Source organism: Engystomops pustulosus, chromosome 3 (assembly GCF_040894005.1).
Source record: "Engystomops pustulosus chromosome 3, aEngPut4.maternal, whole genome shotgun sequence".
Classification (NCBI taxonomy): Eukaryota; Metazoa; Chordata; class Amphibia; order Anura; family Leptodactylidae; genus Engystomops; species Engystomops pustulosus.
Genome location: NC_092413.1, coordinates 189,205,050 through 189,222,122, shown reverse-complemented (window position 1 = coordinate 189,222,122; position 17,073 = coordinate 189,205,050). Strand labels below are relative to the sequence as shown.

The window sequence follows — 17,073 nt, the reverse complement described above, 5'->3', positions numbered from 1 at the left end:
TTAAAGGAAATCCTCCATCAAAATCAATCAATGATAAACCACAGATACTTACTCATAGATCCAGGCACCGTGAGTGTGCTAAAATTCTTATCCTCACTCTTTCCTTCTAAAATCAACTTTTATGGTTATGCTAATGAGCCAGGATGGCTCTTGGTGTGTTCCCAGAGCCCTTTTGTGTGGTAGCTTCACAGGCTGTTACACTGTGCAGGAGCACTCCCCCCCCCCCTGCACCCCGGCTGGTTGGGAATCTGTTAATTTTGGAATAGATATACTGGTTTGGCTTTAACCCCTTAAGGACGCAGCCATTTTACAGCTTATGGCTCAGCCCGATTTTTTGGATTCTGACTTGCTTCGCTTTATATGGTTATAACTTTTGAACACTGTTACTTATCAAAACGATTCTGAGATTGTTTTTTCCCCACATGTTGTACTTCATTTTAGTGGTAAATTTTGGCAGATAAGTTTTGCGTTTATTTACAAAAAAAAGAAAATGTGATGAATTTTTTGAAAAATTTGCCATTTTCGAAATTCTAAATCATCACGTTTTCAGGCAGATAGATTTACCAGCTAAATAAGTTGCTGAATAACATTTCCCATTTGTCTACTTTACATTTTCATAATTTCTGAAATATCTGGATAATTTATTTTGACGTCACGCGGCTTGCAAATAGAATATCGCTTTTCCGGATTTTCAGAATTGACTATTTTGGGGATAAATACAGTTTTGAATGAAATTTTACATATTTAGCATCAAAACCCCCTATATAACCAACCCATTTTCAAATCTGCACCCCTCAAGCTATCAGAAACAGCTTTTACGAAGATTGTTAACCCCTTGAGATCTTCATAGTAATTGAATCAAAATGGAGGTGAAATTTAGAATGGTCATATTGTTCCCTTATACGTTCATTTAGCACCAAAATTTACACATTTCCAAAATATAAAAAGAGAAAACCCACCATACAATTTGTTCTGCAATTTCTCCTGAGTACAAAGACCCCCCACATGTGGCCGTTACTTGTTTTATGGGGGCACAGCGAGGCGCAGAAGGGAAGGAGGGCGCTGCAGCTGCCAGGAATTTAGTTTCCTCATTGGCCCCTTTTGAAGGCTATAAAATTTTCGCTTTTTCGTTATTGGGGCCATGTGACGGCATTTTTTTTGCGGGATGAGATGCTTTTTCCATTGTTACCATTTTGGGGTTGGTATCACCTATTGTTGAAAATTTAGGAACTTTTTTTGAGGGCAGGAGTAGAAAAGCATCAATTCTGTACTGGATTTTTGACTTTTTTTTTTTTGGTGTTCACCGTATAGACTAATAGTCATGTTATCTTTATTCTATGGGTTGATACGATTACGGGGATACCAGACATGAATATATTTTCTTACGTTTTACTAAATTTGTCAAACAAAACCCTAATGTGGGGAAAAATCTATAATTTTTGTATTGCCATCTTCCAAGTGGCATAACTTTGTTACGTTTTTGGCTACGGAGCTGGTTGATGGCTTGTTTTTTGCGGGACATGTTGTACTTTGCACCAGTATCATGTCTGAGTACATATGGTTTTTTGGTCGCATTTTATATCATTTTTTGTGGGATTGAAAAGGTAAAAATCATAATTTTTGGAGGGTTTATAACAGTTTTTTTTTACGGCGTTTATCGTGGGGGTTCAATAATGATTTACTTTTATTCTACGGGTTGTTACGGACGCGGTGATACTATATATGTGGGGTTTGTGTTATGATTTAGACTTTTTTTTTGAGTTATATGTCTCTTTATATGTTTTGGGGGTTTGGGGCATTTTTAGTGATTTATGACTTTATTTTTTTATTGAATAACTTTTTTTTTTACTTTTTCACTTTTATACCATGGGACATGAAGAAGCAATCTTCTGATTGCTTCTTCATGATAATATTCTGCAATACTCATGTATTGCAGAGTATTATCAGTGTCAGCCTATGCACTTGCATAGGCTGGCACTTTGCCAGTAAGATGACGTCACAGACGCCATCTTACTGGCAATTCTTGCAGGTAACTCTGGGGTCCAGATCGGACCCCAGAGTTACTATAGCAACGATCGGCGCCCCCCGAAAACGGTTCGGGGGGGCCGATCGTGGGGGAAAGACCCCCCAGATACTTGTTAGATGCCGCGGTCGCGCTGACCGCGGCATCTAACGGGTTAAGCACCCGCGATCGGAGACAACTCCGATCGCGGGTGTTACACTGGGGTGCCGGCTATTAGTTACAGCCGGCACCCCGTGTTTCCCGATGCCGGTTCGGCTCTGATCCAGAGCCGAGCCGGCATAGGAGCCGTGGCGGATATATCCGCCACTGAGCGCTAAGTCACTGCGCTCCGTGGCGGATATATCCGCCGCGGAGCGCGAAGGGGTTAATGCTTGGTGGTGAGGGGGCTGTCCGTACAAGGTATCAAAAGAAGTGTGGTTTTCCTTTTCCTATGTAGCAAAACCTATTTACATATTTCCCTATATCTCCTCATGCATTCTTCCTCCACACCATCCCCCTCCCTACCCTGCCTGCTCAATGCACATGACAGGGAGGGGGGAGGGAGCGGTTTGTGTTTGGAGGAGAGGAGACACAGGCATACACAGGGTGCAGCTGCCCTCCCCAGGACTCTCCACATGTTGCTGGCAGGGAGACATGTAATGTGAAATAAACTTATATAAACTACTGAAATGATTCAGAATGCTGACGAAGGCATTTTAAAATCAGCACAGCATAGGCTTTTGGAACCTGTCACCAGCTAAACATGACATTCCTCGTGACAGGTTCACTTTAAATTAATCCATTTTAAAAAACGGCGATTTATTGCAAAAATATCTGCGTTTTGGGACGACAGAAATCCATGTGCTACAGAAAAATAACTCAATTACACAAATCGTTTTTAGTTTTCTTCTATCCCATTTTACCTTTGAAACTATTTAACTTTATTTTTACCTGGGAACTTTGGAAAAAGGCCACAATATCCATGGTCTTGTCTCCAGCACCCCTGGTCACCACCGCACTGACTGGCACACGGGCCAGATTGCACTGTTGGTATTGGTCTAGTGACTTTCTGGTGTTGTCAGGGCACAGAAGCTGGAAATTCTTTTTTAGTTCAACTGAAAAACAGGATTTTACTAAGGTTATTGCCAAATATGTGTTGCAAGTTGGAGTACAGTATTAAGGGACACTGGGTCACACGTATCATCATACCTCCCAACCGTCCCGTTTTGGGCGGGACAGTCCCGTTTTTTAACCCTTGTCCCGCCTGCACGGACCGTTAAGTGAAAGTCCCGTTTTTTTTGCGGTTTCACGGATTTTTCCGTTTTGTCCCGCCCCCGAGTCCCGCCCCCCCCCCCGAGTCCCGCCCCCGAGTCCCGCCCCCGTCCTGCTCAGGATACAGAGAAGCCAGGGGGCGGGGTACAGCGTCCTCCTCCTCTCCAGCTCCCGGGCTGTCTGCTGCAGAGCCGGCACCTCCCCCATCCCCTCCCCTGGGAGGCAGAGCCCTCCCTGTCCTCAGGCTGCCACTTGCAGGCACATGGATGGATGGATGGATGGAGCAGTGCAGAGTGTCATGTTCTCTGCACTGCCCCTGCACAGCAGCCCCAGGGGATCATCCTCCGTGCAGGCAGGAGCTCTCCAGCTCTGCTACATCAATAGCTCCCTGCCCCCACCTCCTCCTGCTCCTCACTGAAGTTCGTCTGATGAAGCAGAGCCGAGTGTGTGCAGCTGCTGCAGTGTGATAACAGGTACTCTACAGTGACTGCAGGCAGCAAAGGGTTAAACACTTCACTTTCCTCCATAGACCCCCTGCCCCCACCCCTAACCCCCCCAGTGCCCTTCTATTCTGCTTTTATTGTACCATATACTTAATCCCTTAACCCCTTAAGGACGCAGGGTTTTTCTCTCATTTCTCGCTCTCCAACTTCAAAAATCCATAACTTTTTCATGTTTCCGTGTACAGACCTGTGTGAGGGCTTATTTTGTGCGTAACAAATTTTACTTTCCCGTAATGTTATTTATTTTAACATGCCGTGTACTGCGAAGCTGCAAAAAATTCCAAATGTGGAAAAAATTTTTTAAAAAACCGCACATGTCACGTTCTTGTGGGCTCAGTTTTTTCGACTTTGACTGTGCACTCAAAATAACACCTCAGCTTTATTCTTTGGTTTGGTGCGATCGCGGTGATACCGGATTTATAGGTTTTATTGTGTTTTAATACATTTTCAAAAATTAAACGCATGTGTGCAAAAAAAAAAAAAAAAAATTTTTGCCATCTTCTGACGCTAATAACTTTTTCATATTTCGGTGCACGGAGCTGGGGGTGGGGTCATTTTTGGCGAAATGAGCCGACGTTTTCATTGCTACCATTTTGAGGTCTGTGCGACATTTTGATCATTTTTAATTTCATTTTTTATGTGATGTAAAAAGGTGTAAAAGTCGCATTTCGGACATTTGGGCGCCATTTCCCGCCTCGGAGGTCACCGCCGCCCGTAACCGTTTTTATATTTTGATAGATCGGGCATTTTGGGACGCGGCGATACCTAATATGTCTGTGATCTTTACTGTTTATTATGTTTTATATCCGTTCTATGGAAAGGGGGGTGATTAGAATTTTTAATATTTTATAAATTTTTTTTATTTTTAAAACCTGTTTTTTCTTTTTTTTCCACTATTTCTTAGACCATCTACGGTACATTAACCCTAGATGGTCAGATCGCTCCTACCATATACTGCAATACTTCTGGCTCATTGTAACGAACCTGCAGAAGCCATGTAGCCTCGTGTCAAAAGAAGACCCGAGGCTACCACGGCAAACGATCGCCGCCCCCGATGACGTTCGGGGGCACAGCGATCGTAAAAAAGACTTTGCCGGCGACAATGACCGACTGCGGTTATTAGCGGTGGGGGTTTTCTGCAACATGCAAAACCCCCCACCTTGTATGAAGAAGACTCAGCCCGTGAGCCCTCTTCATACACTCCTTTATACTCTCTGCGTCGTAGAGCTACGGCGCAGAGCGTTAAGGGGTTAATGGGGTTTTCCCACAAATACAAGTTAGGCCCTATCCATAGGACAGGGCTTAACCTGCTGATGTGTGGGGGTTTCAGTGATGTGACCCCCATAGATCATGAAAACAAGGGGTCTGTTGGGGTCCACATAAGGTCCATGTCATCGCTCTATGACAGTAATGGAGCAGAATGGTCATACACGGCCGTCTGCTCCATTACTCTGACGGAGCGATTTTTGCGTTTCCATATTTCACTCCCCACTTTCAAAAATCAATAACTTTTTTATTTTTCCACGTACAGAGCTGTGTGCGGCCTGTTTCTGCGTAACAAATTATACTTCCTAGTGACAGTATTAAATATTCCAGGCCCTGTACTGGGAAGCGGGAAGGAAAATATCAAATGTGTTTTTTATGGCTTTCACTGCGCGCTCAATAGGACTCCTCCCCTTTACTGCGCTCCATAGGACCCCTCCCCTTTACTGCGCTCCATAGGACCCCTCCCCTTTACTGCGCTCCATAGGACCCCTCCCCTTTACTGCGCTCCATAGGACCCCTCCCCTTTACTGCGCTCCATAGGACCCCTCCCCTTTACTGCGCTCCATAGGACCCCTCCCCTTTACTGCGCTCCATAGGACCCCTCCCCTTTACTGCGACAACGAGCATGTCCCCCCCCTAGACAACGAGGATTTCCCCCCCTAGACAACGAGCATTTCCCCCTGCTAGACAACGAGCATGTCTCCCCCTGACCCCTAGACAACGAGCATGTCCCCCCCCAAGACAACGAGCATGCCCCCCCCCTAGACAACGAGCATGTCCCCCCCCCCAGACAACGAGCATTCCCCCCCCTAGACAACGAGCATGTCTCCCCCCGACTCCTAGACAACGAGCATGTCCCCCCCCTAGACAACTAGCATTTCCCCCCCCCCTTAGACAACGAGCATGTCCACCCCTGACCCCTAGACAACGAGCATGTCTACCCCTGACCCCTAGACAACGAGCATGTCCTCCCCTGTGGCTGCGTGCCCTTTTTTGTGTGTTTGTGTTATTTTTGTCTTCCAGGACCGTGCCTGCTGTGGACTGCTTCGGATTCGAAGGATTACGTCGATGACCGACATTTCTAACAAATAAAATGGTCAACGAGGGTGTGTCTGCGTCTTTTGTTCAATACAATTTTCTGAAAACGGTGTGATTATTTATTTTTTTGCGACACTCTTCATAGTTTGCCATAGTAGTGGTGCCGGCTAGGTGACGGTGCTCATTACTAAGGGCTGGCCTTAGTGTTTGCCTTAATTTTTTTGGCAAATTTACACTAACGCCCATACCATTACCCCGGTACCCACCGCCACCAGGGGTGCCGGGAAGAGCCGGGTACAAACCAGTACCTGACCGTCTATAGATGGTCAGGTAGTGGGGCGGCTGCAGGCTGTTATTGTTGCGCTGGAATAGCCCCCTAACAGTGGCCTATCCCAGCTCAGTAATAGCAGGCTGCTGCTGCTTTTTTGTATCTGGCTGATTTGAACAATAGGGGGCACCCCATGCCGTTTTTCCCCCCCATTTTTTTGTAAAAATGGGGGAAACAGCCTGGGAGCCCCCTTTAAAGGGGGGACCCCACGCATATTTTTGTCAAAAATTTGAAGAAAAAACGGCATGGGGTGCCCCTATTTTTCAAATCAGCCTGATACAAAAAAGCAGCAGCAGCCTGCTATTACTGAGCTGGGATAGGTCACTGTTAGGGGGCTATTCCAGCGCAACAATAACAGCCTGCAGCCGCCCCACTACCTGACCATCTATAGACGGTCAGGTACTGGTTTGTACCCGGCTCTTCCCGGCACCCCTGGTGGCGGTGGGTACCGGGGTAATGGTATGGGCGTTAGTGTGAATTTGCCAAAAAAATTAAGGCAAACACTAAGGCCTGCCCTTAGTAATGAGCACCGTCACCTAGCCGGCACCACTACTACGGCAAACTATGAAGAGTGTCACAAAAAAATATATAATCACACCGTTTTCAGAAAATTTTATTGAACAAAAAACGCAGACACACCCTCGTTGACCATTTTATTTGTTAGAACTGTCGGTCATCGATGTAATCCTTCGAATCCGAAGCAGTCCACAGCATGCACGGTCCTGGAAGACAAAAATAACACAAACACACAAAAAAGGGCACGCAGCCACAGGGGGGGACAGGCTCGTTGTCTAGGTGGGGGACATGCTCGTTGTCTAGGGGGGGGGGACATGCTCGTTGTCTAGGGGGGGACATGGTCGTTGTCTAGGTGGGGGTACATTCTCGTTGTCTAGGTGGGGGTACATGCTCGTTGTCTAGGGGGGGGTACATGCTCGTTGTCTAGGGGGGGGCATGCTCGTTGTCTAGGGGACATGCTCGTTGTCTAGGGGGGGCATGCTTGTTGTCTAGGGGGGGCATGCTCGTTGTCTGGGGGGGACATGCTCGTTGTCTAGGGGGGGGCATGCTCGTTGTCTGGGGGCGGACATGCCCGTTGTCTGGGGGGGACATGCTCGTTGTCTGGGGGGGACATGCTCGTTGTCTAGGGGGGGGGCATGCTCGTTGTCTGGGGGCGGACATGCCCGTTGTCTGGGGGGGACATGCTCGTTGTCTAGGGGAGGACATGCTCGTTGTCTGGGGGGGGCATGCTCGTTGTCTAGGGGAGGACATGCTCGTTGTCTAGGAGGGCATGCTCGTTGTCTAGGGGGAGTGGAATATGCCCCCCAATTATATACATAAATATACATTGGTGCCAGTGGATGCGTTGAAGGTATGAGCAGTGGCGTGGCCAGGGGGTGTGGTTAGGGGGCGTGGCTAGGGTGTGGCTTCTGTGGGTAAAAAAATCGCCGCGGCGCGCTTCGCGCGCCGCCATTTTGTCCCTCTTTCTCCTCCACAAAAGTTGGGAGGTATGGTATCATTGTTTTTTGGACATCTCTTTCCTTAGTACCTGCAAGGCTTTTCACCACACTTTATGAAATTAAATCAGATCACTATGACCAAAAACTCAATTGAAACACAGATTACTCTATCATGAATAATTAGGGCTAAATACAACTAAATGGAATCTGCAATGCTATAGAGCGTAGTAGAGATGTGAGCCAATTGTACATAGTGCATACCTCCCAACATTTGTGAAAAGGAAAGAGGGACAAAATGGCGGCCGCGGCGATCCCCCTAAGCCACACCCCCAATCACTCCCTGGCCACGCCCCAAATTTTAGCCATATTAAAATAATAAAAATCATCTCAATAAAAAAAAAAAAAATGATCCTCATTGGGATTTGAACCCAGAACCTGCAGTGTCCATGTACAATAATAACACAGCGCCTCAACCCACTGAGCTATAATCTCTGTGATTAACAAGGTAGAGAATTTTGGTAACTATGAACTATGACTATATACTGCCTTGGTATATAGGGAGGGATCTTCTCAAATTATTGTAATTATTGAGACTATTATTATTATTATGGAGATGATTATTATTATTATTATTATTATTGAGATGATTATTATTATTTTTACCATTATTAATAATCATCTCCATAATAATAAAAATAATAAAATTTATAATAATAATAATAGTCTCAATAATTACAATAATAATCTCTGAGAAGATCCCTCTCTATATATCAGTGCATTAGTCTGTGTCACAGTGTAAATGGCAGATAACACTTCTTAGTTACCAGAAATCCCCAGCTCTGTATCACTGGGCTTATAGCTCAGTTAGTTAAAGGGCACCTACCACCACGAATCTACCTATAAAGGTAGATCGGGTGGTAGGTGGATGTATGGGACGTGAGGATAGCCCTTTTTAGAGCTAATCCTCACGTCCCCGCTAGCCTAGCATAAACTTTATTGCCCTAATATGTTAATTTAATTAAGCGGCTACCGGGGCGTGGAGTAGCCGGACACGAGGCTACACGGCGCGGCTACTCCACGCCCCAGTAGCTGCTTTCCCCCGCCTACCCTGTGATCTTCGGCGCGCAGCTCCTGGCAGCTGCGCGCCCTCGTCCGAGAAGCCGGAGTTCTGCGCATGCGCAGTAACTCCGGCCAAGATGCGCGATCTCGGGAACGAGGCCGGAGTTACTGCGCATGCGCAGAACTCCGGCTTCTCGGACGAGGGCGCGCAGCTGCCAGGAGCTGCGCGCCGAAGATCACAGGGTAGGCGGGGGAAAGCAGCTACTGGGGCGTGGAGTAGCCGCGCCGTGTAGCCTCGTGTCCGGCTACTCCACGCCCCGGTAGCCGCTTAATTAAATTAACATATTAGGGCAATAAAGTTTATGCTAGGCTAGCGGGGACGTGAGGATTAGCTCTAAAAAGGGCTATCCTCACGTCCCATACATCCACCTACCACCCGATCTACCTTTATAGGTAGATTCGTGGTGGTAGGTTCCCTTTAAGCTCCTGTCTATGGTGCACAAGGTCCCAGGTTCGAATCTCAGCCTGGCCAAAACTTTATGTAATTTAATTATATAAATAGCTCCCGATGTCTGTAGAAGCCATTCTGTACTGTGAGTTCAGACTTTCAAAGTATTTACTATGCGGACACAGCGCCGGGACCTGGGGGGAAAATCCGTGACAATCTCATAGCTGCCCGTGACGCGGGGCAAAGGTACGAAAAACGGGAAAGTCCCGTCAAAATCTGGACGGTTGGGAGCTATGCATAGTGTCCTATCTGCAGGCAGTATGTTATAGAGCAGGAGGTGCTGAGGAGATTGTACATAGTGTCCTATCTGCAGGCAGTATGTTATAGAGCAGGAGGTGCTGAGGAGATTGTACATAGTGTCCTATCTGCAGGCAACATGTTATAGAGCAGGATGAGCTGAGCAGATTGTACATAGTGTCCTATCTGCAGGCAGTATGTTATAGAGCAGGAGGTGCTGAGGAGATTGTACGTAGTGTCCTATCTGCAGGCAGCATGTTATAGAGCAGGAGGAGCTGAGCAGCTTGTACATAGTGTCCTATCTGCAGGCAGCATGTTATAGAGCAGGGGGAGCTGAGCAGATTGTACATAGTGTCCTATCTGCAGGCAGCATGTTATAGAGCAGGGGGAGCTGAGCAGATTGTACATAGTGTCCTATCTGCCGGCAGTGTGTTACAAAACAGGAGATGCTGAGGAGATTGTACATAGTGTCCTATCTGCAGGCAGCATGTTATAGAGCAGGAGGTGCTGAGGAGATTGTACATAGTGTCCTATCTGCAGGCAGCATGTTATAGAGCAGGAGCAGCTGAGCAGATTGTACATAGTGTCCTATCTGCAGGCAGCATGTTATAGAGCAGGAGGAGCTGAGCAGATTGTACATAGTGTCCTATCTGCAGGCAGCATGTTATAGAGCAGGAGGAGCTGAGCAGATTGTACATAGCATCCTATATGCCAGTGGTGGCTAACCTATGGCACTGGTGCCAGAGGTGGCACTCGGAGCCCTTTCTGTGGGCACTCAAGCCATCACCAGAGATGACTCCAGGTATCTTCCTGCAGTCCCAGACAGCCCAGGACTTGCTATTTTAAAGTGACAGCTCTACCTGGGACTGCTGGAGGAGTGGGAAGGTGTGGACAGATCTGGATTATCATTGTAGCTCCTGCTCCGACACTGACAATTCTTCCTGTTTATGGAACCCTGGAGGGAAGCTACAATGATCATCCAAATTTCTCCTATTTTCTGCTTTATTTGTGTCCTCAGGGTGCTGATATCAATGAAAGCTGTGACAGAGCAGGGAGTATAAATCACATATTACATTTCTGTGCTGGCACTTTGCGATAAATAAGTGGGTCTTTGTTGTGGTTTGGGCACTCGGTCTCTAAAAGGTTCGCCATCACTGCTATATGCAGTAAGCATATTATAGAGCGTCATGTTATAGAGACGATTATATATAGATTTATAGAAAAAGTTTTCAACATCTTCTCATTCTGGAATTAGTGGTCAGTGTTATCCAGTTACTGTCTGTATTCTATCACTTTGCAGCCATCAGTAACTGATTAGGACATCCCACTGGACTACTAAAACTAAAATTAAACATTGAAAATGTATATATATATACATATATATACACAATATTACTCATTGCTTAGCCTTAGCCTTATGCTTAGCATTATGACACATAGCATTCTTTCTTTTTTGTATTGTAATTACTTACAACAGTGGTTCTCAACCTTTCTAATGCTGTGACCGCGCAATACAGTTCCTCATGTTGCGGTGACCCCAAACCATATACAAGAATATTGCATTTGTGCCAAAAAATCCAATAAAATTGTGGCTCCGATGGCTTTAGGCGACCCCTGTGTTTTGATCGTTCGACCCCCGCCGGGTCGCGACCCACAGGTTGAGAACCACTGACTTACAAAAACCATTTAAAATTCTATATTATTATTAAATTTAAAGAAATTTTTTTTACGATTTTCATTTGTGTGATATTTGTACTGTATGTGTATGGTATGCTTTTATTACCTGGTACTGCCGTGTGTGAGGTAAAAGCTACATCGCCCTTGTTATCTCTCAGACATCTGTACAGAACAGAAATGATGGGAGAATGGGTTATTTCCCTACCCGAGGATATAGCAATACTTACAGGTAGAGTATAGTTCAGTCTGGCTGGGGCTGCCTTGTACCTACTTCAATGCTCCGTCAGAGTTGAAGTAAGGTTCATCACTGCTGAGCTTGCACTTATTGCTTCCCCGTCCTGTACATTGCTTACACAGGTTTGGCTCAATGGCTCCCGGGACACAACTTGCCGAGAAATACTTTGAGATGGCTGTAAACCAGGAAAATCATAAAAATAAAATTATAACTATTCAAATGTCTTTATGATTGTAACATTTAGAAGACAATGAAAAAGAAAAATATTATGAATATTAAGGAATAATACAATATTAAAAAATAAAAATAATATTACATTTTTTAAAATTTCTATTAAAGGGGTTGTTCCATGTTTTTAAGTTATCCCCTTTTCTCAGCATAGGGGATAACAAGCTCATAGGTGAGAGTCCAACAAGAAGGACATCACCGATCACTAGAACCGACACCTGGTGGTCTGGAGAATGGGCGGTCCATCCTCACTAATGGGTGGAGCAGCCGGTCGAGCATTTCCTGCAGCTCCACTCATGTCAGCTATCTCTGGCGCTTTCATAGGCAGTGAATGGGAGATACCTGGCTGCTGTACACAACAATTTCCGGCACTCCTAAACTATTGAATGTAGAATTGCACATTTACCCCTTTCTGTTTCCGCCACTGTCCAGTTTAGTAGCTTCTTCTCATGGAGCGTCCTCAGAGGTGAGTACCATCCAGCCATATGTCCTACTCCAGGCTGACAAGATCTCTTGTTCTTCAACTCATCAAACTTGAAAGTAGTTGATTTTTTTACTACTGCCACTGCATAGGTGCAAGTTTCTGCAAGACCAAAGGTAATTAGGGTCACTTTTTGTTAATAATAACAAAAAATTGTTATCAATATTTTTGTTAAATGCGGCTGAGCTGCACCAATGTGGTGCTGTTTTTAGAATAAAATTTGACTTTTGGTCTGATCTTATACAGATGCTTAATGTAGTAATTCTGTACCTTTCTGAGTGCCGTAGCTTTCTGCCATGATTGGTTTCAAGTTGTAGGGGTGCAAGGATGCTTTATAGACATTCCCACTATCCACAGTTGTGGCGTCTGCATCTCCATCCTGCAAGATGTCATGCATTTATTTGATTATAGTAAAAAGACTGTGAAGATATCATCCAGGCACAAAAAATGTTCCCTTAACTGCTACTTGGCTAGGGGTGAACCTAAACTCTCTGCTGCCTGTGGCAAACTATAACCCCCCCCCCCCCTTCAGATCTATTCAATAGTAATATATCATGTTATTTTTTTAGTCAGTGGGTTTCCCATTCAGTTTCTCACGCACATGCTGATATCTGCCAAGAAGAGACTCTATTTGTAACTATTAGGACCTGCTAATGCAGCCCCCACCTTCCTGCAATTTGTCACGGGTGCTCCCGAGACCCATATCGCTGGTTGCTGGCTCACCTGTGCCACTCGCTGCCTGCCGGCGCCACACTTGCGCAACTTACCTGTCCTCTTTCCCCCCTCCTAGGGTGAATGAAGATTTAAAGGGCCAGTACACCGTTGATGCTGGCCATCCCCAGGAAATTGCATAAAAAACAGCCTCTCGAAGCATTCCCCGCCAGATCTTTGTGCCTAGTGCCTCGGAGAAAGCTATTTCATGCGATTTGCTGGGGTTCTAAATTCCCTTTGTGACCCCGGTTCCATTATTGACTTCCATCCCGTGCTGCCTGTCCTGACCTACCACTACGTACCCGACTCCGATCCTGTGCCACCTGTCTCGACTACCACTGATCCTGACACAGTTGATGGTGCCTGAGGAGAGATACTTGCCCCAAGGCTGGTGCACCTTACATGGGGGATGATACTAAAGGTCATATAATATAATGTATACACATATCATTGAATTTAAGGGAAAATGTCAGCTCCTGGGACACGTATCAAATGTCCTGCATCATAAGAGTGTCTTTCCAAAGAAAATCTGTGTCTTGAATGCAGAAAAATCTTTATCTTTATTCATATAAATTACGATATATATAAAATTCTGGTCCCTTAAGGGGGGAGCCTTGAGTTTTGTTAACCAATTTCGAGGCTTCCCATTCAACCATGGTGCAATGTGTGCGGTCCCCTAATCACAAAACTTACATGAATAGCAATGAAACAATCTTCAACACTGGATCTCTTTACACAGATGAGGGGAATATCCGCGCTCTTACAAGATCTTGCCAAATTACTACACTTTTTGTATTCACTTTCCGATGTTAGACACCAGCGGATATTTCTTGATTTAGGTACAGCTAGACAAAAGCCTGAGAGATAGAAAGGTAACATTCATTTCTGTAATGCTAACATATATCAACAACAAGCACAAGACAAGATCTTCTCGCGCTAATGAAAGGGGTTTTCTAAGACCTCATGTGCCACAAAACAGGCAGGAATAGGATCTACACAGTCACTGTGCTGTGAGATGTGATGTGCTCACCGCACACTGGGGCACATTTACTGAGGGTCTGTTGGACGCAATTCCGTGGGGTTTCGTGAATTTTTCCGATTTGCCCTGAATTGGTTTTTGGCGCAAGCGAGTGGATTGTGCCGCATCAGCGCCGGCTTGCATGCCACACATAAATCGGGGGCCGTGGCCGGCGGAAAACCCAACTGATTCGGACAAACCGCAGAGTTGTGTCGCAAGATCAGCACTCACATGCACCGGTGTGGTGATCTCCGGCGGACCTCAGCGGGGGAAGCGACACATGCAGGAGATTGGATGCACGAATCGCGGCAGCTCCGAATCCTCGTTGAACATAACTCTAACTTCTCTATTTTGTTGACTATCCGGCCTTCCCACCCTTTGCACTCACTGCGAGGCGAGGCTCGGGAAAGAGTTCCCTTTTTTATCTTAAATGGAAAGTTGAAGCTGACTCGGTGGCCAAGATCTATTTTTGAGGCTGCGCCAGTTTTCTGTCTGGCTTTGCACTGAAAAGAAGGTCTGTGGGGCTGGCCCATGTGTTTACAGTGTCTGCACCAGTTTTGGGCTTTGGCTGCACTGTGTCCGGCAAGACAGACAGAAAATTTTAGACATATTTAATCCAGCTACTTGACAGAATTGTGTCACACGCTGTATGTTAAAGGTGCACCAAAAAGAAAATGGTGCAACCACCCCAAGCAGTGCAGGGGCGCCAGATAATTGATGACTGTGTGCCAGCATTGAATAATCTGCCGCACCCAGCACATTCGTGAGGAAAACTACATTTACTGCAGCTTGCCTCAATATTGATAAATCTGGACCACTGAGTCTATAAGAACGTTTTCTACAAATGCACTGTGCAGGGAGGGGGAGGACATAAGCTGTGACATCATCTATCGTCAGTAGTGATGTAATGATGGGTCAGTGTTATCTATATAGAGGTCATTGTACAGGGAGGAGGAGGAGATAAGCTGTGACATCATCTATTGTCAGTAGTGATGTAATGATGGGTCAGTGTAATCTATATAGAGGGCATTGTACAGGGAGGGGGAGGAGATAAGCTGTGACATCATCTATTGTCAGTAGTGATACAATGATGGGTCAGTGTTATCTATATAGAGGTCATTGTACAGGGAGGGGAGGAGATAAGCTGTGACATCATCTATTGTCAGTAGTGATGTAATGATGGGTCAGTGTTATCTATATAGAGGCCATTGTACAGGGAAGAGGAGATAAGCTGTGACATCATCTATTGTCAGTAGTGATGTAATTATGGGTCAGTGTTATCTATATAGAGGTCATTGTACAGGGAGGGGAGGAGATAAGCTGTGACATCATCTATTGTCAGTAGTGATGTAATGATGGGTCAGTGTTATCTATATAGAGGTTACTGTACAGGGAGGGGGAGGAGATAAGCTGTGACATCATCTATTGTCAATGGAGATGTAATGATGGGTCAGTGTTATCTATATAGAGGTCATTGTACAGGGAGGGGAGGAGATAAGCTGTGACATCATCTATTGTCAGTAGTGATGTAATGATGGTTCAGTGTTATCTATATAGAGGTCATTGTACAGGGATGGAGGAGGAAATAAGCTGTGAAATCATCTATTGTCAGTAGTGATGTAATAATGGGTTAGTGTTATCTACATAGAGGTCATTGTGCAGGGAGGGGGAGGAGATAAGCTGTGACATCATCTATTGTCAGTAGTGATGTAATGATGGGTCAGTGTTATCTATATAGAGGTCATTGTACAGGGAGGAGGAGGAGATAAGCTGTGACATCATCTATTGTCAGTAGTGATGTAATGATGGGTTAGTGTTATCTATATAGAGGTCATTGTACAGGGAGGAGGAGGAGATAAGCTGTGACATCATCTATTGTCAGTAGTGATGTAATGACTGTGTTCTGTATAGATGTGTTATCTTCTCTTGTATGTGATCCCCTTTAATTACCAATATTGCTGAGTCTGTGTTGAGGAGAAGAGAAGTGGGTCTCCCAGATCTAGGTAGCTGAGGTCTTCATACTAATTTATCTAAAGATTAGGAAGAGTAATGTGAAAGCTTCTCTAGCAGATCAATGTTTTCTTCTATGCTGCTTATTTCATGATGAAATCTACTTACAGCTCAAAATGTTGCCTTCTTCATAAGTAAAAGCACACATTATCTAGAAGTTACCATGACTTCCTTCACGAAACTTACTAAGCAAATCTATGGCTACAATTATGTAATACATTACTCAACTGGAATCCCATTATTAATATCCCAGGCAGAAGTCATAGATGTATAGGTACAATGATTCAATATCCATTCACAGTAGACAGGTATAACCTGCACCCCTCATGAGCCCTAAATGCCTTATTCATCCTTGACATTGATATGATCGGTTTTCCTTGTAGATTAGGTAAACATGATAGGAACACTTACATTTATCAGGTTAGTTGATCCTTTTTCTTACCTAATATATTGAGGCATAGAACCACATGGAAGTAAGGAGCCATCATCCACAGTCTCTAGGGGCTAGAAGGAGAATGTTCTTCCTACTGGGAGAACGCTGTCATTTATAAGGACACATGAGCCCCTGTGTGCAGATGTTTCCTCACAGCAGGGTTAACATCACATAATATTTCTCAATATTACACCCACCTCGGCTTCCTCTCAAGTGGCTCTGAATGGGTTCATTCATTTAAGCTGGAAATAAGAATTGCTGGCAAAAATCAATGTTTGGTCTAACGGGCCATCTGGATGGAGTCGAAATAACCCTTTTACCGGTAAGGAGATGTAGAATTCGGGACATTGCACTTTTCTCTCTCACACTCTCTGCATCAGGTATCCCTCCAATATGTCACAAAACAAGTGACACATGTTCTGCTATGTTTAAAGGGACACTCCCACCCCACTTGTAAAAACAGAAATTTTAAGGCACTTTTACCAATCTGTCTTTTATGAGAATATTTTGATTGTTATATAGCTTTGGGATGCACCAGGATCAGTCATTCTCATCATTCGATACTACTAGAAAAATGTCTACACACAATGATCATGTAATGAGGGCTCTGGAA

At 45.0% G+C, this 17,073-nt stretch overlaps 1 protein-coding gene across 1 annotated transcript in view; it reads right to left on the bottom strand.

Moving 5' to 3' along the window:
• The window catches only part of LOC140122493 (serotransferrin-B-like), a 29,948-nt gene extending 13,344 nt beyond the window's left edge, over window positions 1-16,604 (bottom strand). Inside the window, exons 1-7 of the mRNA XM_072143422.1 lie at window positions 16,470-16,604; window positions 13,693-13,856; window positions 12,559-12,667; window positions 12,214-12,390; window positions 11,616-11,754; window positions 11,451-11,506; window positions 2,954-3,117 (exon numbers count right to left, since the gene is read on the bottom strand). Coding sequence (XP_071999523.1) covers window positions 2,954-3,117; window positions 11,451-11,506; window positions 11,616-11,754; window positions 12,214-12,390; window positions 12,559-12,667; window positions 13,693-13,856; window positions 16,470-16,515 — 855 coding nt within the window. The 5' untranslated portion in view covers window positions 16,516-16,604. The remainder of the gene's footprint in view (window positions 1-2,953; window positions 3,118-11,450; window positions 11,507-11,615; window positions 11,755-12,213; window positions 12,391-12,558; window positions 12,668-13,692; window positions 13,857-16,469) is intronic.
• Window positions 16,605-17,073: the final 469 nt, after the last annotated feature.